Source organism: Maylandia zebra, linkage group LG7 (assembly GCF_041146795.1).
Source record: "Maylandia zebra isolate NMK-2024a linkage group LG7, Mzebra_GT3a, whole genome shotgun sequence".
Classification (NCBI taxonomy): domain Eukaryota; kingdom Metazoa; phylum Chordata; class Actinopteri; order Cichliformes; family Cichlidae; genus Maylandia; species Maylandia zebra.
Window position 1 is genome coordinate 59,058,452 of NC_135173.1, and position 26,225 is coordinate 59,084,676.

The following is a 26,225-nucleotide window of genomic DNA, read 5'->3' on the forward strand; positions in this document are numbered from 1 at the left end:
TTTGTAGAGGTGACAGATGAAAGTGAATTAGACTGAACTTAATTGCAAACTTGAAAAAATACTTTTTTCTAGAACTTTGAGCTGCAGTTTGTTTTGAATCACTTTGAGTTTATAAACTCCTGATATTTAATATCACTGGGTTTAGTATATTTTTATTCCCCTTGTCACTCTGAAAACAAATGCAAAGCACTTCTTTCTGACAATCCTCCTGCCTCCCCATAGGAATGTCACATGTGGCAGATGCTCCTCCCCTCTGCTCAGAAGTTGAGGGGAAAAAGGGGGTGAAGGGCCATGAAGGAGAAATGTGATTGAGTATGTGGGAGAGGAGTTAGAGGAGGAGAAAGCTGGGAGGTGTGTTGCTCTGCTGCTGCTGGTTAAATCTACTCCAAATAGATGCAGTTTCCTCAGTCCCGCACGGTCAGGAGACTGCTTTGAAACTTTCAGTATTCAAGTTTTCTTCCTGTGTCCATGCTGACTCTCCACCAGGGAGGAGGAGACGCTCTTGTCCTCCCTCAGCTCATCCATTTGTTCTCTGCAGAACCGTACCCTTTCATGTTTCCTTAAAGACCTCAAATTCTGGTGACCCAAGATAGACGACTCCCTGCATCTGCAAGTCAGATGTTTCTCACTGTGAGTTATTTCTACAGCTAAAAATTTGGGGCTGTTCCTGGAATACGTCTGGTGTGTTTCATCCGAGTTAGTACTGTGCCGTCATTGAAAAAATGAAGGCTGAGGTGCTGATATTGTGGGTCGGCTTGACTTTGTGCTGCACCCTGATCTGCGGTCGAGAAGATGTAAAGGAGAACAAATTCGCTGGAGTTCAGGTGAGAGAACCTCAAACACTGACCAAGAATAGGAGACAAGCAGAAGAAGTGGATGCTGAAATGTTAGACAAGCTGACTGAAGTGGTGGAAGACGAAAAGACAAAATCAAAGAAGAAAAAGAAAACACCTGAGGAGATTGAAGCAGGTATGTAAAAGCCCCTAAATACAGGCACTCAAAGAACAACATTCACTTTAAACTATGACTGAATGGATACAATATACAAGATTATTCTTGACCTTTCCTTGCCTCTATGTTTGAGTTTCCAATCAAAGCTTGCAGCCAAAACACTCAGGATAAACAGACAGGAAAGGCTGCAATCAGCCTTTGAGGAAGGAACATTTAGTTTGGTTTACCTATACTTTCTTTATAAGCTAGGGAATTTGGATGAAAATATCTCTGTGACTAAGGAATGATGGGGCAGAAACTTGCAGTGATTCAGTCGGTGGTCTGACATTTTCTTGGCAGTGTGACCGCAATGTTGCTTACATGACCTAATTTTTCTGCCAGGATTACATAGTTAAACATCAGTGTGTTTTGTTCAGCATAATTATCAGAAAATCAACCTTTAATGTGAGAATGGCATGTCTGTTTAAATTATATCTATAAGAAAGACACATCTGCGAAAAACACAAAGCATGACAAACTGCAGAAAAATTTCCACTATGATTTTCCACAAGTGAGCAGGCAGGATTTATGAGAGGACCCATTTTCAGTAGCATAGATACATGTTAACTTTCTGCTGCATGAAGCAAAACCACAAGCACAGCAGCAGAGTTGTTTTTTCATGTGTGGCTGATTTAGGTTAGATAAAAGGCCAACTAACCCAGAGATCCAAAGTGATTTTTCATTTCTCGAATTTTGTTTGACTTGAGACAGCTGTGCCGAGCATGCACATCTGTATCAGCTGTGATTGACAGTAAAACCTCAACATTCACTCCCAGTTTTTAAGTGAATTGCTCAAGAGAATTTCAGATGCAACTAAGAATGGAGACACTGCTACCATTTTTTTATTTGAGGTGGTGGGGGAGGGCTGACTTTATTTCACAGTTTAGCAGTGAAGAGTAGACAGGAAGGAGGAGGCGAGAGCAAAGGAAGAGACACAGCAAAAGCCTGCAGGTTGGACTCAAACCTGGGCTAACGCATTTCGGCATTAAGAACAAAAACCAAACGAAACACCCAAGCACAGGAATTAGGAAGACTAAAGAATTTAAATAGGCTTCACCAGGGTACAGAAACTATACACTACTAGGACATGAAGCTAAAACACATTGGGGGCTAGGAGACACTATGGCAAGGAGACCAGATGTTCTGACAAAGACAAAGGGGAAGACAGCAACTATAAGTACTCTAAGGGGTGATTGGGGCAGAGAGGATATGCTTGGGAACTGAACTTAATTAGAAAAACAAGACATGTGGGAAGTAAAGGTAAACACTAAGTGCAAGAGACTAATGACTAACAAGGTAAAACACAAAGTAAAGACATAGACAGCAGATTCTAACATGCAAACTTGAAAACAGGATAAAAGAAAAGTATGAGAGGTATCAAAACTGAAAACCCAATGATTTAAATCTCAGCTGTAACAAAAGAATTCAAAAGCTATACTAAAAGTAAGCAGACCTAAGAATAGACTGAATTGTGTAAAGTATTTGCTCACCTATTCAAATCCCTGAATTCAGGTGTTCAGATCACTTCTATAACCTCGGGTGTATATAATCAAGCACCTAGACAGGCAAGGCTGCTTTTACAAACATTTCTAAAAGAATCTCTCACAAGTTCTGAGGAGCTCAGTGAATTCCACAGTCAACTTTTAGTGGTATTATAACAAAAGTGAAGTGATTGGGAAAGACAGCAACTCAGCCACGAAATGGTTGGCCACATAAAATCACAGAACAGAGTCAAGAGATGCTGAGGCTTGTAGTACATGGAGAACACCAACTTTCTGTAATGTCAGTCACTACAAACCTCCAAATTCCATGTAGCCCTCAGATGTGCTCAGGAACAGTGCAAATAGAGCTTCATGGGATGGATTTTTATGGCTAAGTAGCTGTATCTGAGCTTTGCATTACCAAGCACAATACAAAGCATCAGATGTTTGGCCATCTGGCAATCTGACAGGGATGTTTGGGTATGATGGTTGGCACGAGAACTATACCTGTCTGACTGTATTATCCCACAGCACAGTGCACAGAGGTCACCAACTTTCTGTAGTGTCAATCACTATAGATCCCCAAACGCCATTTGGCCTTCAGATGAGCTCAAAAACAGTGTGTAGAGAGCTTCATGGAATAGCTTACCATAGCTGAGCAGCTGCATCCAACCCTTACATCACCAAGCCCAAAGAAAAGCATTGGATGTAGTAGTATAAAGCACACCACCACTGGAAACTAGAGTAGTGGACATGTGTTTTCCATCTGGCAAGCCGATGAATGAGTCTGGATTTGGTAGTTTCTGGGAGACAGTACTTGTCTGTCTGAAGTGTGCTAAATGTAAAGTTGGGTGAAGGGGGCATTCTGGTGTGGTGTTGTAATTGTGGTGTTGTATTATGTAATTGTGCAGTAATGATGTATAGTAATTATGTTTGGCCTCTTAGTTCCAGTGAAACAAACTCTTAATGTTTCACCATACACTCAAGTCCATATGTGTGTGCAGACAGATGAGCAAATATGCTATATAGCATGTAAAGATAATTAAACAACTAAGGCCTAAAAGTGAAATAGTACAAAACTCAAAATACTACAACAAAAGAATCCAAAATTCAAACAGTGAAATTAACAGCTGGTGCCCTAGAATGAGACAACTCCCAAAACACAAATGCTTTTACAAAAGCCCCCCCCCCCCCCACTTTTTTTTTTTCACTGTTTCATTAGTTTTGCGTTTGCCTAGGATCAGAGTCACTACTGGTTGTATAAAACAACACCTTAGCCCTACAGAGGGGGCAGAGGAGCCCCATTTCTTCCAGGAGGTCCCATTAATAAATCCCATTGCTAGAACTGCCTCTGAGTACAGTCTTCAAGAACATGGAGGATATTGCAGGAGACAGGCATTTACTCTAGGAGAGCTGGACAGTGCAATATACGATCCTTAAGCCATTAGGAGGACCAGTAACTGGTCCTTTGTGCAAGGAGGAACAGAATGTGCACTGCCAAAGTGTGAGCTTCAGGCTGTAATAGACTCATCAATGGTGTGATGTTGTGCACAGTCATTCATGACCAAAGTTATTGTGGCTACCTTCACAGTATCAAACCCAAACCAGCCACCCTACAAGGAACAGTGGTACCTAATCACTACATAAAACCAAAAGACAAAAAAATACATGCTAAACATAACTCCCGAACTAAGCTCAAACAAAACAAAAGTATATAAAACAAATAAGTAGTTCATCCTTTATGCTTAGGAGATACATAGACAGTGAGGGAATTAGATTATTTACAAAATACACCAATAGGGGACGAGATAAGATAAGATAAAGATTTATCTGTTGTCGCTACATTACAATTTTTTTAAATTGCGTAAAACTGCAGACAAAAACAGGAAATTTTCTGTCTTCTAATTCTGTAAATATTACTTGGAAGAGGTCTTTATTTTGATTAAAGGCTGGTAATACTTTAAAATACAGTTAAAATTCTAAAATGCATGTTCTCCTTCATGTTTTCCAAAGCTGTCCAGTGGGCCAGACAGGAGTTTTTGCCATATGGATTCTGGCCTCCTTGTTCAATCAACCAGGGCTGTAAGAAATGTGTCTGGGAAAAATTTGGGACTGAATCTGAACTGCCTTTGGAATTAAGGTTGTAACAGGTGACACTTTCAGAGAGACTGTAAACACAAAAAAAGATTTAAACTACAAGAGAGAGGAGAGAGTTTGGACACAAGTTCATAACATGCAATAGTAGCATGCACATGTAGAAATCACTGTAGATGTAAAACAAAGGACAAACAGACAGCAACAACAGAAACTGTCTGACTCTCAATATAGTGGAGGCACTGATGGTGGGAAAATGTTTTTACAGGGATCAAAAATTGGTGGCCATGTTGTCTGAGGGTGAGTAACGGGTTGGCTGTTTGTAAGTACTAATGGAACTTCAGGAAACATGTCTAGCCGCAGAAAAAAGCCACCCTGTGTGTCGGTGTTGGAGTCTGATGATGCTTATGTAATGAGAGAAAATTAGACACTCAGCCTTGATGTCGCTTTAAAATCCTCTCATCAAAAGACTTTATGTACCTCAACTTCAAAACATCCATTTTATACCTTCAAGTTTATAAGCAGTTTGTCATCAGAAACTTTAGAGGGTGGAACTCAACACTTCTGCATGATAGAGGTGCAGTAAAGATCAACATAGTTTGAGTCTGGTGGTTCCGACATCATCCTAGCCATCAAGTTACACAACATGTTGTGCTTAGAAGTGAACATAATTTTTTGTTTCGAATTAATGCACCCATCTTCCCTGAAAAAATTCATGAAATTAAAAAAAATATTTATCAGAAAATATGTTGCCAGTTTGGCTTAACATAAGGACTCAGCATGAAGCTCTACACAAGTTATATTCAAATAGACATCTACTAACACCTCAAACACTCACTGATTAACATGCTACTTCTAATTATAACTATTACTACTATAACTATTTGTTCTCACCAATTTAATTTAAAATACTTCAAATTCGAATAAGTTATCACTTTAGGTTAAGTTGATAAAAAATAACAACACTTTTAATAAACATTCAGAATTCATATTTAGCAAACAGGTATTTTATTGTTAGCACTGAAAATATTGTTTACTAATTATTTGTAATGTAATTTATTTTACTTTGTCTTCATTTTGTGTTGTACAAAATGATAACTTTAGAAACCTCACCCACAAGGGGCTGCTTGAGTGTTTTTCATTGTGCAAGGTAAACATTGTGTATGGCTGTGTTTTAAACCACGCCGTGTTCTCTTCCCGGCCAAGTAGTTCTGGTGTTTAAACCACTGAAACTACTACTTCATTTTTGTTCTAATGAAATAGTTCAAACAACAATAGACAATAAGTCAAACAGGAAATGAATTGGATCTATATATTGCAAAAAGATTTTCTAATATTAGTTCCTTTGTCATTTGATTCGCATACACACCTCTTCTCGTAACCTGAGGTCATCGAATAAAAACCTTTTAGTGGTCCCACATACTTGTTTCAGAACTCGAGGGGACCGATCTTTCCAAGCTGTTGCATCCAGACTGTGGAATGCACTTCCTCTATTTCTACAGTGTCTAGACTCGGTTGAGACATTCAAAAAGCAGCTAAAGACATTTTTATTTCAAAAAGCTTGTAATTAGACTAGGGTTTTTATGATGTATTTATGACTGTATTGTGTTCTTGTTACCTCTCTTGTGAAGCACTTTGTGACCTCTGTCTGTGAGAAGTGCTATATAAATAGACTTTTATTTACTTACTTTACATTTACTCTTTCTACTGTCTCTCGATTCCTCTGCAGAGTGCATTTATGTATCTGTTCTGTTGTGCACACTGAACAGTGGTAACTTTCAGAGGAACATGTAAAAGACAATGTTTTTAGCCCCCAGCCAAGGCCTCAGGTCTGAGTGCTTTATTTTTTTTTTTTATCTCCAGCCCTAAGAAACTAATGAGCTCACCAGATTCTGTTTCCGAACTAGCCCCGGATTATGTAACAACCTACCCCTGTCCACAGATATGTAAAAGCTCTCATGTTGTGTGTGTTTGAGTTTTAGCTCGAACATGTTTTACTGTTTTACTAGGAGACAGTTAAAATAAAATGATCTTTGCTGTCAACTAATATGAGCAGACTATAAAGGCAAACTAAAGAGAATCATAAGCAAATAAAAAACACTATAAACAATAAAATTGTGCAGAAGAAGTAGCATCACTGCCTTATGTCTCTTTGCTGCATGTAAAGTAGCCTACATGTAAGGATGGATATATATATATATGTATATATATATATATATATGTATATATATATATATATATGTTTGAAAAATAATGTTAACTGTTGAGTAATAATGTTAACTCATCTCTCTGAAGCCAGGGCAAAGAAGGCAGCAGAGAGGGAGGCCAAAGCAAAGAAGCAGAAAGCCCCCAAACCCACCAAAAAACCCAAACCCCCCAAACCCACGAAGAAACCCAAACCACCGAAACCCACAAAGAAGCCAAAGGTGCCCAAACCCACTAAGAAACCAAAGACGACGACCACAGTGCAGCCAGACATCAAGCAGCCTTATCCAGACAAGGAAGAGGAGAAGAAACTGCTGACTAAGCTGGGCTTGGACACATGTATGTACATTTTAAATGTAAAAAAAGGAAATTAAAAATGTAACATCACATGTAATGGTGGTTTTTTTTCCCAGTTACTGTTAAATATTATACAATTTATCCATCCATCTATCCATCTTCTTTGGCTTTATCCGGGGCCGGGTCGCGGGGGCAGCAGCCTAAGCAGAGAAGCCCAGACCTCCCTCTCCCCAGCCACCTCCTCCAGCTTATCCGGGGGAACACGAAGGCATTCCCAGGCCAGCCGAGAGATATAATCTCTCCAGCGTGTCCTGGGTCTGCCCCGGGGCCTCCTCCCGGTGGGACATGCCTGGAACACCTCACCCAGGAGGCGCCCAGGGGGCATCCTTGTCAGATGCCCGAACCACCTCAGCTGGCTCCTTTCGATGTGGAGGAGCAGGGGCTCTACTCTGAGCCCCTCCCGGATGGCTGAACTTCTCACCCTGTCTCTAAGGGAGAGGCCAGCCACCCTTCGGAGGAAGCTCATTTCCGCCGCTTGTATCCGCGATCTCGTTCTTTCGGTCACTACACACAGCTCGTGGCCATAGGTGAGGGTAGGGACGTCGATCTCCGGCTCCCTTCTACCATCACTTGCGAACAAGAACTCCTCCACTTGGGGCAGGAACTCATCCCCGACCCTGAGTGGGCACTCCACCCTTTTCCGGCTGAGAACCATGACCTCAGATTTGGAGGTGCTGATCCTCATTCCTGCTGCTTCACCCTCGGCTGCGAACCGTTCCAGTGTGAGCAGGAGGCCATCAGCCGATGAAGCCAACAGAACCATATCATCCGCGAAAAGCAGAGATGAGATTCTGAGGCCACCGAAGTGAAAGCCCTCCGCCACTTGGCTGCGCCTAGAAATCCTGTCCATAAAAATTATGAACAGAATCGGTATACAATTTATATTTTACAATATTTATATTTAATATAATACTGAGGCGTTTCAAAGGCCTGCAGAGACATAATCTCTCTATTCAATTCAATTCAATTTTAATTATATAGCGCCAAATCACATCAAATGTCACCTCAAGGCTCTAGTGTACATTAGGCCAACCTCATTCCAGAGGCACTCAGGAGGCATCAGATGTCCAAACCACTTTACCTAGATCTTTTCAGTGTAGAGGAGTGGTAGGTCTGCTGAGTCCATCCCAAATGAATGAACTTCTCATCCTATTCCTAAATGATCCCAGCCACCTTTTGAGGAAAACTCATTTCCATTGTAATCTCATTCTTTCAGTCATTACCCAAACGTAGTTATCATCATATCATCAACGTATATCAACCGGTAAATTGTCAGCTTCGCATTTGTCCTGATCTCTATTTAACACAATAGACCAGTGGTGGCTCATCAATAGGGATGCTAGGGCACCCCACAGTGAAAAAACAAAATATATATATATATGTATAGATAACTGTGTTTTTAAAGGTCTGCAAATAATTAATTAAATTCTTCTTTAAGAATATGGCAGTGAATGATGTTGCAGATCATCTATAATAACTGTACATAACAAATTACTTATTATGTGCATTTTAAGTACCTGTTATGAATATCAGTGGTTTTAGGTCCATAAAAGTTTATATTGGAGCAAGTTCTTTACTTGGGACTTCCACTGGAGATTATTTGTTAAGATTGCAGCTTTTTAACCCTTTATTTTTGTGTTTGTAGCGATTCAACCTGTGACCCCAAAGGAGCCTGTTGAGCCAGACCTGGGTAAGACTTTCACAGGTTATGAACGATTTTAAAACCTTCACCTGTTTAAGTACTTGAAGTAAAAGCCTGATTAAAACATTTACACTAGTTTACATATAATACATATATTGAGTTTTAAAATGTCTTATACAGTAAATTGATCTCTAATTGTGGTCAGAAGTTAACATACAATCTTTTTTTGTATGGATGACTTGCCAAAGACCTGTATTATTTGTAACACAAGTCAATTATACACTGAACAAAAATATAAACGCAACACTTTTGTTTTTGCTCCCATTCCCCATGGACGTAGAGACCTAAAATTCATTCCAGATACACAATATAACCATCCCTCCCAAACAGTGGTCACAAATCAGTCCAAATGTGTGGTAGTGGGCACATCTGCCATATTGAGATAATCCATCCCACCTCACAGGTGTGCCACATCAGGATGCTGATCTGACATCATGAGTAGTGCACAGGTGTACCTCAGACTGCCCACAACAAAAGGCCACCCTGGAATGTGCAGTTTTGTCTCACAGCAAAATGCCACAGATGCCACAAGCAATGAGGGAGCGTGCAATTGGCATGCTGACAGCAGGAATGTCAACCAGATCTGTCGCCCGTGCATTGAATGTTCATTTCTCAACCATAAGCCGTCTCCACAGGCTTTTCAGAGAATATGGCAGCACATCCAACCGGCCTCACAACCGCAGACCTCGTGTAACCACACTACTCCAGGACCTCCACATCCAGCAGGTTCACCTCCAAGATCGTCTGAGACCAGCCACCCAGACAGCTGCTGGAACAATTGGTTTGCACAACCAAACAATTTCTGCACAAACTGTCAGAAACCGTCTCAGGGACGCTCAACTGCATGCCCGTCGTCCTCACCGGGCTCTTGACCTGACTCCAGCTCGTCGCCTTAACAGACTTGTGTGGGCAAATGCTCACATCCGATGGCATCTGGCACGTTGGAGAGGTGTGCGCTTCACGGATGAATCATGGTTCACATTGTTCAGGGCAGATGGCAGCTGAGAATGTCCCAGTTCTTGCATGGCCAGCATACTCACCGGACATGTCACCCATTGAGCATGTTCGGGATGTGCTTGACCGGCGTATACGACAGCGTGTACCAGTTCCCACGAATATCCAACAACCTCGCACAGCCATTGAAGTGGAGTGGACCAACATTCCACAGGCCACAATTGACAATCTGATAGACTCCATGCGACGATGTGTTGCACTGCATGAGGCAAATGGTGGTCACACCAGATACTGACCGGTTCTGGGTCCCCAGACCCCCAATAGCGCAAAAAACTGCACATTCCAGGGTGGCCTTTTGTTGTGGGCAGTCTGAGGTACACCTGTGCACTACTCATGATGTCAGATCAGCATCCTGATGTGGCACACCTGTGAGGTGGGATGGATTATCTCAATATGGCAGATGTGCCCACTACCACACATTTGGACTGATTTGTGACCACTGTTTGGAAGGGATGGTTATATTGTGTATCTGGAATGGATTTTAGGTCTCTACGTCCATCCCATGGGGAATGGGAGCAGTAACAAAGGTGTTGCGTTTATATTTTTGTTGAGTGTATTAGTTAGACACACAGTTCTAATATACTGGACATCTTGGCACTAGTTTTCAACTGCCTGATCAGAAGCAACTGGCGCTGGATAACTTATGTAAGAAACTCTTACATAAGCTGCCCTATTACTTGAAGTTAGAATTATACTACTAATAGTCTTCCTCTTTGTCTTTTCTATACAGATGACATGTTCAAGAAGCCAACATCTCCAACAAAAACCCACAGTGAGCTTGATGTTGACTACTGGCATCCCAGACGTATGTTCCATTAATATTATCTCACTGAGAGTCAGAACTTTCAATCAACCCTTGTATGACAAAGCTTACAAGGTCCAGTGAGAATACAATGACTGTCAAGATGAAAGATTTTAAAAAATGGCAGCAAAGGTTTTTGTCACAAATGAATTATTCAATCAAAAATGAACCCTTATCATAGATTATAAAAAAATGGCTACAGAAGTGTTAAGTTGTTTTGTTTATTTGAGCTTCTGGATAGGGACCAACTGCAGACTATACAGGGAGTGCAGAATTATTAGGCAAGTTGTATTTTTAAGGAATAATTTTATTATTGAACAACAACCATGTTCTCAATGAACCCAAACTCATTAATATCAAAGCTGAATGTTTGTGGAAGTAGTTTTTAGTTTGTTTTTAGTTTTAGCTATTTTAGGGGGATATCTGTGTGTGCAGGTGACTATTACTGTGCATAATTATTAGGCAACTAAACAAAAACAAATATATACCCATTTCAATTATTTATTTTTACCAGTGACACCAATATAACATCTCCACATTCACAAATATACATTTCTGACATTCAAAAACAAAACAAAAACAAATCGGCGACCAATATAGCCACCTTTCTTTGCAAGGACACTCAAAAGCCTGCCATCCATGGATTCTGTCAGTGTTTTGATCTGTTCACCATCAACATTGTGTGCAGCAGCAACCACATCCTCCCAGACACTGTTCAGAGAGGTGTACTGTTTTCCCTCCTTGTAAATCTCACATTTGATGATGGACCACAGGTTCTCAATGGGGTTCAGATCAGGTGAACAAGGTGGCCATGTCATTAGTTTTTCTTCTTTTATACCCTTTCTTGCCAGCCACGCTGTGGAGTACTTGGACGCGTGTGATGGAGCATTGTCCTGCATGAAAATCATGTTTTTCTTGAAGGATGCAGACTTCTTCCTGTACCACTGCTTGAAGAATGTGTCTTCCAGAAACTGGCAGTAGGACTGGGAGTTGAGCTTGACTCCATCCTCAACCCGAAAAGGCCCCACAAGCTCATCTTTGATGATACCAGCCCAAACCAGTACTCCACCTCCACCTTGCTGGCGTCTGAGTCGGACTGGAGCTCTCTGCCCTTTACCAATCCAGCCACGGGCCCATCCATCTGGCCCATCAAGACTCACTCTCATTTCATCAGTCCATAAAACCTTAGAAAAACCAGTCTTGAGATATTTCTTGGCCCAGTCTTGACGTTTCAGCTTGTGTGTCTTGTTCAGTGGTGGTCGTCTTTCAGCCTTTCTTACCTTGGCCATGTCTCTGAGTATTGCACACCTTGTGCTTTTGGGCACTCCAGTGATGTTGCAGCTCTGAAATATGGCCAAACTGGTGGCAAGTGGCATCTTGGCAGCTGCACGCTTGACTTTTCTCAGTTCATGGGCAGTTATTTGGCGCCTTGGTTTTTCCACACGCTTCTTGCGACCCTGTTGACTATTTTGAATGAAACGCTTGATTGTTCGATGATCACGCTTCAGAAGCTTTGCGATTTTGAGACTGCTGCATCCCTCTGCAAGATATCTCACTATTTTTGACTTTTCTGAGCCTGTCAAGTCCTTCTTTTGACCCATTTTGCCAAAGGAAAGGAAGTTGCCTAATAATTATGCACACCTGATATAGGGTGTTGATGTCATTAGACCACACCCCTTCTCATTACAGAGATGCACATCACCTAATATGCTTAATTGGTAGTAGGCTTTCGAGCCTTTACAGCTTGGAGTAAGACAACATGCATGAAGAGGATGATGTGGACAAAATACTCATTTGCCTAATAATTCTGCACTCCCTGTATACAAATAGACAAAGGATGGCTGTGGTTGTAACCTTTCTGACATCACACATTCATTGACATCTCAGTATTTATATTTTGGCCTGAGCCGTGTTGTTTTGCGGAACTAGAAGTGACCATATTTAGACATGAGGTAGAAGGTGCATCCATAAACAGCACTACTTCAATGCACAGACAGGTACCTGCTTATTAACCTGATAATTAGCAAAGTAGCATAAATAGTGCATAAAATACAGGTACAGCAAGCCATATTATTTGATACTTAATGCCATTAAAATATTCTGAAAAGCTCAATGAATCAAATTACCAGAGGAAAGGCCTAACAGACAACTGTCAGCTACAGCTACCTGTATTAGCACACTTAACAAAGCCCCATAATTCTAACTTTGAGTTTAAAAAAAACCAAATGGGTGAGTTTTTTTTAATTACCTGTACTACAATTGTTGTGAAGGAGGAAACTATCATAGATAGTTTTGTTTGTTTTGGGTTATTTTACAATGTGACTATAGATAGCCATCAATAAAAAAAATTTTATATCAGTATATAATGATATATTATAATTAAAAAAGAGCACTACCCCCCGTAGAGCAAGGTCTATGCTAAAATGTTGATGCTTTATGATGTTTTTATTACAATATGACTGCATCAGCCAATTATGGCATCATTGTGATGTTGCAGGGCATTGTATTGTATTGTGTTGTACAGCTCTATCAGGGCTGAACAAGGACAACAAAACTGGGCGCCTGGGATTTTTGGTCCAGGCAGCCCACAATGATCAGTCAAAACAGCCTAGACGGTTCATTAAATTACTTTAGTTCATTAAAGTAATGACAATGGTGAGAGGTACTATCATCCCACCGAAAACAGATTATGGGTTCAAAGGTTAGGTTAATTTGTAATTCTAAATTGGCTATAGATGTGAATATGTCAACAAATGGTTGTGGTCTATGTTTAGCTCTGCAACAGACTTGTGACATGTCCTCTTGCTATATGAGAGCTGGGATAGGCACCAGCTATCCAAATGAGCAAGAGAATGGATGGATGGAATATAAAACACAGTTTATTTTTAGGTCCAGGTGATAATGGATGAATTCATGCGATTGCCTCTCTTGACTGAACCACATTTAAGATATATTTCAAGTTCAGATATAATAAAGAATGGGCGTTTGAGAATTTAAAAGAAGGGAACTAACCCACAAAAGTTGATTCTGTCTGTCCAGTTGAACAGAATGATGCATGCTCAATCAGTCCTTTGCATGACTGAGCATGCATCAAGACAACTTAGAGTTAAGTTCAAATCCATTCTGGTGGGAGTTTTTCTCCATTAATATTTCCACAGTAACATGGAACTTTTGTTCTGATTAAGATGTTTTCATTCGTTTTAAAGTTTTTATCATCCTCCAGCTAAAACAATAATGTCTGATTGCTATGTTCATAGCAGATGAGGTGCCTGGCAGATATCCTGATATGAAGAAAGATGTCACAACTCCTGAGGTCATCATGTACATACCAGGTATACAATGTCATACAGTGTAGGGCTGTGTTAATGGCAATGTGTCATTTTTAAAAAAAAAAAATATTTGGTGATGCAGAAACAAAAAACTCCAACTGAAATCAGATCTTTGCATCTCTTTCAGAGGAATCCACCACCGTTCCATATATTGGAGCCTGGTATGAAGAATATGACTACACTGATTGTACGTCTGCTTGCCACAAATAACTAATGAAGTGTAATATATAACATACACTGCAGCTCTTCATCATGACATTAAGATAATTTTTTACTTTTTGATTCCCTGACAACAGTGGCAGCTAAAAAACAAGAAGAAGAGGAGGAGAGAGCTCTAAAAGAAAAGGCCGAAAAAGGTTTATATTTATTGTTTGTTTTTTTACATTGATAAACATCAGAACTTTAACATCATCATGTTGTAAACCTTTACCACAAACCCCAGAAGAATATTAAAATTATACATTTCTCTTTCACTCTGTTTACATGTTCAATAGTAACAATACTTCATCACGGCCTTCTGTTTTTGTTTTTTAATTAAGAAACGAAAAAATAAAAAGTATAAAACCTGCCTCATGATAAAATATGGAAATAGTATTAGAACAACTCCATCAAAACTGATACAAGTAACCATCCGCTTCATTGTACAACAGAGCAAATTAAAACATTTACTCTAAACTGTTTAAAGATTAAGCTAGAGGATATGCTCCGTTTTTGAAGTGTTTTTAAATGACTTACATCTTGCTGGTTTTGCTCTTTTTATTTGAAATCTTGGCAGAAAAAAATGTAGCGTGACACTATTATTCTTACGCCATCAGTGGTCTGTTTTTAATGAGAAAATAAATAATGAACTAGAATTCCAACAGCTGCCACAGTATCCTGTTGTGCATAGTTATGTAAAGCTCTGGGACTATTTAGGAGATATTATGGTGATATCAAAACATGCAGAAGAGGGTGACTGAAAGGATCAGTTTGATAACAGAGTTTTTCAGAACAATTTCCTGTAAAATCCAATGAAATGTGGAGGAAATTTACTCCTGATTACAAACTTAAATGCCCTGTATTTTAAAGTAAAAACAAATAATGGAACACAAGTGGAAATCAAGGTGCATATTATGAGCACATGTGGAAATAGTTTGTGTGGTGGCAGTGGTGGGCTTGAGAGCAAGTCCCTTTTTCTGACATTTACTATTTTTTTTATTAATCTCTGAAAGCCGAAAGACTGAGGAAAAAGTGGGAGGAGGAGGAAGAGGAGAGACGTAAGCAGATCTCAGTGCCAGCTGAACCAAAAAGTAAGAGAGTCTCTCTGTTTTGTTCACTTGTTTTTTAGTTTTAAACATTCACAGTAAAGACAGAGATTAATATAATATTAATAATAATGATAAGATCTGTAAAAAAACAAAACAATCAGCCTTATATTGAACTACAACATTTCTTTTACACTATGTGTCTTTTTTAGTGTCTCTCGGCAACATTTGTTACACAGATTTTGTTGGTGTGTGCTCTGATTTCCCTCCCAGAATGTCCTCCTCTGGGCTTGGAGTCTCACCGGGTAGAAGATGACCAGCTGTTAGCTTCCTCTCAGTCTCATCATGGGTTCTCAGCTCAGAGGGGGCGCCTTAACATGCAGGTATACTCTAAATTCAGAACTTCCTTATCCGTATTAACCCACAACTGATATTCAGAAAAATCAACACAAAGTGCACTGGCCTTCACAGAAAGGACCAAGAACCTTTCAGATGAAAATTGGTAGAAAATTACAAGTTACAGTGATTTTAGTTACTGTCCTACCATCATAAATAGACATGATATGTAGCTACTGTGTTTATGGCAGCTGTATTGAAGCACAAGAGTCAACCACTGACTAAAGCACTGTGGGGAATTTTTCATTACTTGGGATTGGGGAATGACATGCTTTTGGAGTTAGCTTTAAGCTGTCTTTAGAGGAACCTAATTTTCCAGACCTGGAGATTTCCGCTTGTTATCCCGATGCCGCAACAGAGTGCAACACAAAGGATAATTTCATTTTGGTGTAATTACCTTTAGGCAGCATGGTGGTGCAGTGGTAAAGATGGTTGCCTTACAGCAAAAAGGTTAGGAGTTTGACTCCACCATCTGACTGGGGTTTTTCTGTGTGGAGTGTGCATGTTCTCCTGTGGTTGCATGTGTTCTCTCCAGGTACTCCAGCTTCCTCCCACATTTTTAAAACACACAGTTAGTTGGGTTAGGTTAACTGAGGATTCTAAAATGCCCATAGATGTGAGTGGTTGTCTGTCACTCTGTGTTAGCTCTCCGAAAGACTGGCGACCTCTCCAGGGTGTACCCTGCTTCTTGCTCTGTGGTGGCTATGATAATCTCCAGCACCAGCTCCCATGACCTTGATAAGGACAATGGATGGATGTTAATTTCATTTAATGAAACTATCTGTGTCATCCTAACTCTCCACTAATGCTGCACAGATTCGGAGAAACAAAGAGTGCACAAAACTGCATGATGCTTTCAGTTAAAACAAAACAACAACAAAAACATTCTTTTGTGAATCATCATGTTTTTATTCTCAGGACTAACAGAAAAAGCATGCAAAATAATACATAAAAGGTGCACACTGGGACTAATTTAACTCCCCCATAAAGATGGTATTTGATGACCTCACCCTTAATTAAGAATTTTTGCACCTCAGTATAAGTCAATAAAGACAACCATTAGAATAGTTTCCAGGTTTTTCCAAAGGTAGCTGCATGGACAGAGACAACCCTCAAAAACTTCCAATGTGCACTGAACCATTTTGTCCTATGAGAGGCCCTGAAATATGACAGAAGCCTCTCAGTTGAGAAAAGAGCTTCAATGATTACTCCTCGTAGGCTTTCAAGGAGTTATTCCATCATTTTATCAGGAAAACAATGTATTTTCAGCTCTCTGTGTGGTTGTGTACAGGGCTCTGACAATGATGAAGACCTGTATGGTGGTGCATGGTGCGCAGAGTCAGAGGAGCGAGAACACTGGTTTCAAGTTGATGCCCGCCGAGAGGTGGAGTTTACTGGGGTCATCACCCAGGGAAGAAACTCTGAGCTACAGTGAGTCCTACTCCATCTCCACATAATAAAACCTTGCACAAGTGCTGCTGTGTTTCATTAAAGTCAGTACTCAGTAATTTCTTTTGTTTTGATCCTAGTGAGGATTTTGTGTCGTCCTACTTTGTGGCCTTCAGCAACGACAGCAGAGACTGGACTTTACTACACGATGGCTACGCTGAATGGGTGATTGAGCCACAACTAATTATGAAAATGTTTTCGTAACAGTGAATTACACCTTTACACCTTCTCATTTCCTTCTCCTGTGATTCTCTCCTGCAGTTGTTCTATGGCAATGTGGATAAGGAAACACCAGTGATGAGTCAGTTTGCTACACCAGTGGTGGCACGTTACATCCGTATTCTGCCTCAGAGCTGGAATGGCAGCCTATGTCTCAGAGCCGAGATCCTAGCTTGTCAGCTACCCAGTTAGTATTTTTTTAAATAGTAATATTTTAAATTAAAATGTCAGACAAAACAAAGATTTAGTATGCATTAACTTGGATTCTATTACTGTCAAGTCAAATTTGCTGTGTGGCAGGCAGGAGGAAAGACCCAAATGAAGGACTCACAGACTGAATGATAAACTTAAAGCTCAGCTTTATTTGCTAGAAAATTTTTTCTAGAAAGTAAAACTAGGAAACATGAACTAGGAAAACTAAGCCAGAAACAAGCAACGAGAACATGAGGTAGAAACACAACACGAAGGGATTGTGTACGACCCAACAGAAAGAGGGGAAGACTGAGGATTAAAATACTCATCGGAGTAATCAGGGAACGGGAGATAGGAGAAACGCACAGCTGGAACTAATTAGGTAGGACTAAACTAAACATACTAACAAAGCACACAAGACTATCAAAGTAAAACAGAAAATAAGACAAGCATGCACAGACATGGAGTCAGAGACACGAGCTTAACACTACGACAGAGGGAACATAGAGATGAGGGACCAGGACAGGCACAGAGGCATGGACTAGACACTGAACAGAGGGAGCACGAAATCTAGACCTAAGAACTAAACTATTAACAACAATTCCACTGAAACATATGATAATAATAATCAAAATAGCACAACTAGTGAATCAGAACATAAACCATAATAAAGAATAATACCAAAACACAAAAAACTTGAAATGCTGGGTCAAAATGACCAAGAACCGTGACAATTATGGCTTGTTTTTACTGCTAATCCTCAAGGGTCAAATACTTTTCCCCCTGTCACAGGATGTAATATCTCAATAAATAAATAACTAAATCTTTGATTCTTTAAAGAGCTTTTTAACTTTTTATCTACTTTTAGTAGCTGTGTGAAAATTAATGTTTGAGGGTATATTTATGCAGAAATACATCAGTCTTAACATGTTCACAGACTTTTCACTTCATTTGTAGAAACTTGAAGTTTTCCAACCTTATGAGTCATGTTTTCTTCATTCCATAATACAGTATGTCACCTCATACTGGAAGGGGGGAAACAAGAAAAAAATTGTTCTTTTGCCAAAGTAAGAGTGGAAATACACAAAAGTCTGTTTCAGAATCATAGCATGAACCTCCTAACCGTGGTCCTTAAGTGTGCTACATAAGTGCAAGATAACTGCTTGTATTGCCACTAGCTTTAGGAAAGACACAACAATAACATCTACTCAGCAGCAGCTGAACGTTTTGACTGCAAAATATTGGTACTTACTCATAAGCTTGTATTTTAAATAGAAATATTAGGGTTTTTACTGTGTTATCTATCTGACAACTGAGGTTTAGGTTACTTTGAAGATCAAAATTTAAACATGTAGGTAAGTCAAAATAAGAGGGTTTGCTGTGGATTACTTCATGGGGTATGGATTTAAAACCATCAAAAGCTTCAGAATGCAACAAAATACCTCAGCCATTACGAGTGTTTTTATCAAGATGCGCTGTACAGCAGGTAGGTTTTGGACCTAGTATCCAGGATTCGAGAGGCAAAATGGGTAAAACTAAAACCCTAAAAAACGTATATATGAACATACCGAAAGTAACCAAAACTCAAAACCCTGGGTTCTAAAACCAGGGGTCCTAACTGTGATGGAATTTTCTGTTAATAAAGCAACACAATCAGCTGTGGCCAAGCTTTTTTAATTACTGCTAACACACATCAAACATCACAGCTCCACAGTCATGAGAGCTCTGTCACTGGGACGTCTCAGCCTCTCTTTTATACATTCACACACAACTCCTGCATTGCTACAGTTATAACAGCTTCCTGTCTCAACCCCCGCTGTTGCTGGGCAGGGATTTTCTAACTAATTCTACAGTGAATTTCTAACCACATAAAATGTAATGTGAGAATAAACTAGAAATGATCTAAAACAGTGTTTTAATTCCCAATGATTACTTGTGCCAACACTAGACCTGTTAAACATTTTTGTTTATAAGCATATTAGGTACCCTTAAATAAATTAAATAAATTATAAATGCATAACAAATACTTAAAGTGGAGTAGTGTACTTGAAACTGAAATTAAAAACTTCTGCTTAGTAAAATATCTCCTTCCCACTCTGCTAATCTCTTTGCCAACTTTTTCAGGAAGCCACCACAGTGAGAATGAGGTCAACCCATCCGATGACCTGGACTTCAGACACCACAACTACAAGGAGATGAGACAGGTCTGTTTCTCACTTGGGACACTATCAGTCTACTCCACAATGCAACATTTCAACCTTGCCTCTCTAGCAGTATGCCAAAACCTACAAAAGCAATAATGTTGCAGCAACCATCCATAAATGTGTTTTTCCTTCACTCTTCTAGATGATGAAGGTAATAAATGAGGAATGTCCCAACATCACCAGGATCTACAACATTGGAAAAAGCTCCCAGGGCCTGAAAATGTATGCCATGGAAATCTCCGATAACCCCGGGGAGCATGAGCCTGGTAGAGAGATCTATAATATTTTTACTTAAGTGTAATTCTCTCAGCTGAAGCTCATCTTAGAATTGCATAATTTACACAGATTATGGTTCACCGTGAGACACAGATCTGAGTGTCATTACACTTGTTGCTGGCAAAGTAATATTTTGTTTTTTTGACTTGTAGACATTGCATGATGTCTGTCATTTAATGTACATGTATAACGCTTTGCATCTTTACAGAGCAATGTAAATAGGTTTTACCACATTCAAGTGGCTCTTAGTCCAGAAAATAAATTGTTAGTTGCGTTAATATGTTGTCTTTTTGTTTAGGTGAACCAGAATTTCGTTACACAGCTGGCCTCCATGGTAACGAGGCACTTGGACGAGAGCTCCTCCTGCTGCTTATGCAGTTTCTATGTAAAGAATACAATGATGACAACCCAAGAGTCCGTCGCCTGGTGGATGGTGTTAGAATACACTTGGTGCCCTCACTGAACCCGGATGCTTACGAGCTGGCCTACGAGATGGTACAATCAAAGGCTTCAAACTTTGTTTAGTGGCACATACCGCAAACAATATGGAGAAAAGTGAAGCAATTGTGGAAGTGCCTTAAACCTACAAACTTTAATGTTCAACAAGGTTGTAAAAAAGGTCGAGCAGTCTGTGGAGAACAACCCTCGGTTCCATCAACTCATAGCTTATAGATACCATTTTTAGTGCAGAAGGACAATAAAATAGGTAACATTGTAAGTCAGGCCTTACTTCTTACTGACAAGTCACTACCATATGAATATCTAATATCTGCCAGTTTCATTGCTAAAAACATGCTAAAGGCTTAAAAATCCTAAGCTCAAGGTTTCATCAACAAGATTTCCCAAACCAGTATGATACATGATGATGCCTGTGTCCGCCTTTCAAAGTAACAGTGGCTGTAAACATCTTTTTGTTTACAGAGCCATAAGCAGTATGAAATTTTTGATCCAAATTTAGTATCTCATACCAGAATTTCTAATTTCTTAAATTAGTTACATTAGTTTAGAATACAGTTTTTAATGTTTTTTTAATTAAGTTGTTTTCTACAAATCTTGCATTTATAAAAGGAATTTTGTTGCTTCGTCTCATGTCTGAGCCTACTTGTCTTCACCACAACTGACAGATTTTTCAAAACACTGTAGAAAAATTATTCAGAGATCCCAGAGAGCATGAATGACCTAACACCATCCTCACTCCTGCAGGGATCAGAGATGGGAAACTGGGCCCTGGGCCACTGGACTGAAGAAGGTTATGACATCTTCCAGAATTTCCCAGATCTAAACAGCATCTTGTGGGGAGCTGAAGACAGAGGCTGGGTGCCTCGTATAGTGCCTAATCATCACATCCCCCTTCCAGAAAACTTTTTGAATGGCTCTGTGAGTTTGTTTACCGTCCTTTGGGATTGTTTGTGTGTGTGTGTGTGTGTGTGTGTGTGTATTTTAATTTACTACAAATTTATTAGCAATCTTTATCTCTTTTAGCTTGCAGTTGAGACAAAAGCTGTAATTACCTGGATGGAGCGCAACCCTTTTGTTCTGGGAGCTAATTTGCAAGGAGGCGAAAAACTGGTCACATATCCTTTTGACATGCAGCGCCCACCAATTTCTGTATGGCTCTTTTACTAAGAACACCTAACAAAAGCACTCTTTGGCAGCTGTACACTTGTATAATAACTCTATGCTGTCTTAATGTTTAAGCTAACTGACAACCGTCGTTGGAGAAATAATGCAGAAATGAACGAGGACACCTGGGCTCGCATTCAGCGCCAGAATGAGGGTGCTCTGAGGGAGACTCCAGACGACGCCATGTTTCGGTGGTTGGCAATGTCATATGCCCACAGCCATCTAACCATGACAGAGACCTACCGAGGTTCCTGCCATGGAGATGATATCACTGGAGGACAGGGGATCACTAACAGAGCCACCTGGAAGCCAGTGGTGGGAAGTAAGTGTTAACATGACACAGCAAAAAGGTCGTAAATGAAAAATATTTCAGTCAAGACCATTAAGGGGTCTTTCTGTCTCAAATCATCACCTTAGAACATCTCCTGATCGACCATCTCCTGTTTGCATGAAAAGTTTATGGTCCAAAGTTTGACCATTTATAATTTTACAATATTGCTGGAAAATGTACATTTTTTATGTGTCTTTCCTAATTTCTTACCATCATTGTGATGGTAAGAAAAACCAGTGAAAATGCCATGTCAAATGTCTTTATTAATATGACAATCATTATAAATGTTTAGGGTTGTTTATTAAAATTTTTATGCAAATCAGAAACAGTCGACCAGAATTCTATCACAAGATTTATCCTTAAATATCAAGGTTATCAAAAGGCTATTTTTCTGTTTCTCCAAAAATGGACAAATAAAATCATCTAAATAGCCAGATGATATTACAACTGAAGGAGAATATTTCCTCTAAAACACAATCTCCTCCACAGGTATGAATGACTTCAGCTACCTGCACACAAACTGCTTCGAGCTCTCCATCTTCTTGGGCTGTGATAAGTTTCCCCATGAGAGTGAATTGCCTCTTGAGTGGGAGAACAACCGTGAGGCTTTGTTGTCCTTTATTGAACAAGTGAGAATTTTATTTCATTATATTTACACTCAACAAAAATATAAACGCAACACCTTTGTTTTTGCTCCCATTCCCCATGGGATGGACGTAGAGACCTAAAATTCATTCCAGATACACAATATAACCATCCCTCCCAAACAGTGGTCACAAATCAGTCCAAATGTGTGGTAGTGGGCACATCTGCTATATTGAGATAATCTATCCCACCTCACAGGTGTGCCACATCAGGATGCTGATCTGACATCATGAGTAGTGCACAGGTGTACCTCAGACTGCCCACAACAAAAGGCCACCCTGGAATGTGCAGTTTTTTGCGCTATTGGGGGTCTGGGGACCCAGAACCGGTCAGTATCTGGTGTGACCACCATTTGCCTCATGCAGTGCAACACATCGTCGCATGGAGTCTATCAATTGTGGCCTGTGGAATGTTGGTCCACTCCACTTCAATGGCTGTGCGAGGTTGTTGGATATTCGTGGGAACTGGTACACGCTGTCGTATACGCCGGTCAAGCACATCCCGAACATGCTCAATGGGTGACATGTCCGGTGAGTATACTGGCCATGCAAGAACTGGGACATTCTCAGCTGCCATCTGCCCTGAACAATGTGAACCATGATTCATCCGTCAAGCGCACACCTCTCCAACGTGCCAGATGCCATCGGATGTGAGCATTTGCCCACACAAGTCTGTTACGGCGACGAGCTGGAGTCAGGTCAAGACCCCGATGAGGACGACGGGCATGCAGTTGAGCGTCCCTGAGACGGTTTCTGACAGTTTGTGCAGAAATTGTTTGGTTGTGCAAACCAATTGTTCCAGCAGCTGTCTGGGTGGCTGGTCTCAGACGATCTTGGAGGTGAACCTGCTGGATGTGGAGGTCCTGGGCTGGTGTGGTTACACGAGGTCTGCGGTTGTGAGGCCGGTTGGATGTGCTGCCATATTCTCTGAAACGCCTGTGGAGACGGCTTATGGTTGAGAAATGAACATTCAAAGCACGGGCGACAGATCTGGTTGACATTCCTGCTGTCAGCATGCCAATTGCACGCTCCCTCATTGCTTGTGGCATCTGTGGCATTTTGCTGTGAGACAAAACTGCACATTCCAGGGTGGCCTTTTGTTGTGGGCAGTCTGAGGTACACCTGTGCACTACTCATGATGTCAGATCAGCATCCTGATGTGGCACACCTGTGAGGTGGGATGGATTATCTCAATATAGCAGATGTGCCCACTACCACACATTTGGACTGATTTGTGACCACTGTTTGGGAGGGATGGTTATATTGTGTATCTGGAATGAATTTTAGGTCTCTACGTCCATCCCATGGGGAATGGGAGCAAAAACAAAGGTGTTGCGTTTATATTTTTGTTGAGTGTAGTTAAAAATTATATTTTCATGTCAGTTGCTTATCTGCTTTAGTGGTAGCTGAACGCAAGCTTTTGTCACGAAAAGTCTTGTACATAGCAGCTTTGATATGTCATTGACAAACGTGGAAATTAATGTTTTCTACATGTGAAATTTCCTTAAGATTCACTGGGATGTACTTTTCTTGTGCAGGTACATCGCGGGATAAAGGGTATTGTGAGGGATATAGATGGAAATCCACTTCCCAACGCGACAATATCTGTTGAGGGGATACGGCATGATGTTAAAACTGGTAAACTATTTTATATAGTGTTTCAGATCATGAAGATCCAGTCATTCGTTTACAGCATTTTTTAACATGACCTTTTTTAATGTAACCATTGTATAGCTGTGGGCGGGGATTACTGGCGACTGCTAAATCCTGGGGAGTACAAGGTAACAGCCAAAGCTGATGGCTACACCCCTCAGACACGGCTCTGCATGGTGGGCTATGACTCCGGAGCAACACCCTGCAGTTTCACCTTAACCAAATCCAACTGGGATCGCATCAAGAAAATCATGGCACTCCACGGCAAAAGACCCATTCGACTCATCACCAAAGCGAATGTAGTGAAAACAACGGCAGCCAGCACTGTGGCAGCCCCCAGCATTGATACAGAGCTTGAAAATCCCGCCAACACTCACAACATTGCGCGACGTAGACGGCTGCGGCTGATGCGTATACGGAGGCTGCGTTTGCAGAGGTTACAAGCCAGCCTTAGAACCACCCCTGCGACTACAATGACAACAACCACCACCACAGCATCCACCACTCTACCACCTGAAACCAAGAGAACAACCTCATGGTATGACTCTTGGTTTCCTGTGAATGAATGGTCCACTGAAAACCCATTCGATAGTGTTGTCTTTGACTCAGTGCCCACACAGGACTATCCTTTTGAATACACTATAGACTGATTACTGCACATACAAACCCAGATCTATCTTATAGAAAGTCCTTACTAACCAAATCTGCTGCAAGATCACAGCTTTAAAACAAAACAACAAAAAAAACCCACAAAAAACATCTTTAATGATTTAGCTTGGACAAAATAAGACTTGTTGGCAGCATTGTGTATTGAGGGTTACATTCTTGGGAACAAATATTTCTTGGAGAGAGATAAAGAAGAAATGGAAGTCTCTGCTGAGCAAAGACTACACAGCACATGTTTAATTAGCTCTATGTTAAATTAAACATACAGTATGTTCAATAAGACAGGATTAGGTCTGTCTTCATTTTTTTAATGGCTTCATAGAATCATTTCTGGCTTCAATTAAACTGATTTATTGTACTGCTGAATGCATTGCATTAAAATGACGTTATTTTCTAAATTACTATAGTCTATGTATTTATTTATAGTTCAAAGAAGGTCCGTAACAGTTCACTCATGGGGAAATGTGCCACAGATGTAGATTGTAGATGTAGTTATTTATGTAATAATAATGGATTGCATTTTATATAGTGCTTTTCTAGACACTCAAAGCACTTTACAATTATTCATTCACTCTTCTTCTATTATCTTTCTATTATCTTCCTTTTATTCTCTATGTTACTTGTTAAGCACCTTGGCATACCCTTGGTTTTTAAGTGTGCTTTATAAATAAAGTTTATTATTATTATTATTTATCACTCTCACATTCACACACTGGCAAACCATAGTTGTAGCAGACTTTTTGCTTGTTTTTTAATAAATAAACCTGTCTTTGATGGGAGACCAGAGTGCCAGACAAGCTACCCCTGACTTGGCTTTTACTGCTCCAAGATCAGTTACCATTACTACATACATATGCAAAAATAGATAGGAAATAGAGCTAAAATTAGCAAAATACTCTATGATATGAACAGGTTTTCTCTTATTAATTACCTTGAGCAACAGTTATGATGTAGAGGAGTAGAAAACATAGAAACCTTACTCTTACTGAAGTCACCTGCAAGCTTCATTTGTAAGCTGCATTGTAAAAGGAATTGGTGAGAGAGATTTTGAGAGAAATTTGCCTCAAAAGTGTTACAAATGTGTATAACATGATTGATGACAAGCCTAGAGTAAGATTTGCAAATGTGTGTGGTGATTTGTGTGTAACTTGAGGTCTCACAATGCTCCAATCCACACAAATACTAAACAAACTAATCATAAAACAGTTGCACAAACACATACAGCCAAACCTGAATAAACAGTGATCATTTATACCCAAATTTCTTCCAAAAAGCTTCCTGTGCATATAGATGTCTCCCTAATGCAAATATTCAATTGCGTATCCTTTTGTTTGGCAAATCGCTGAAACTCCTT

The 26,225-nt window shown here is 40.1% G+C and overlaps 1 protein-coding gene across 2 annotated transcripts; it reads left to right on the forward strand.

Annotated features, from left to right (window-relative positions):
* The first annotated feature begins 275 nt into the window (after window positions 1-275).
* Window positions 276-25,272, forward strand: aebp1a (AE binding protein 1a). Of its 2 annotated transcripts, none has more exons than XM_014411138.4 (21): window positions 276-969; window positions 6,861-7,109; window positions 8,773-8,817; window positions 10,574-10,648; window positions 13,906-13,977; window positions 14,102-14,161; window positions 14,271-14,330; window positions 15,186-15,263; window positions 15,492-15,601; window positions 16,906-17,045; window positions 17,144-17,228; window positions 17,325-17,469; window positions 19,599-19,678; window positions 19,821-19,944; window positions 20,253-20,449; window positions 21,158-21,331; window positions 21,437-21,562; window positions 21,653-21,899; window positions 22,398-22,537; window positions 24,091-24,190; window positions 24,287-25,272. In XM_014411138.4, exons 1-21 carry the CDS (start codon window positions 723-725, stop codon window positions 24,853-24,855), a joined length of 3,123 nt encoding a protein of 1,040 aa, XP_014266624.3. In that variant the 5' UTR covers window positions 276-722; the 3' UTR covers window positions 24,856-25,272. The 2 variants fall into 2 exon arrangements, with proteins under 2 accessions (XP_014266624.3, XP_014266622.3); XM_014411136.4 differs by having other exon boundaries at window positions 277-969; window positions 13,903-13,977.
* The last annotated feature ends 953 nt before the right edge of the window (window positions 25,273-26,225 follow it).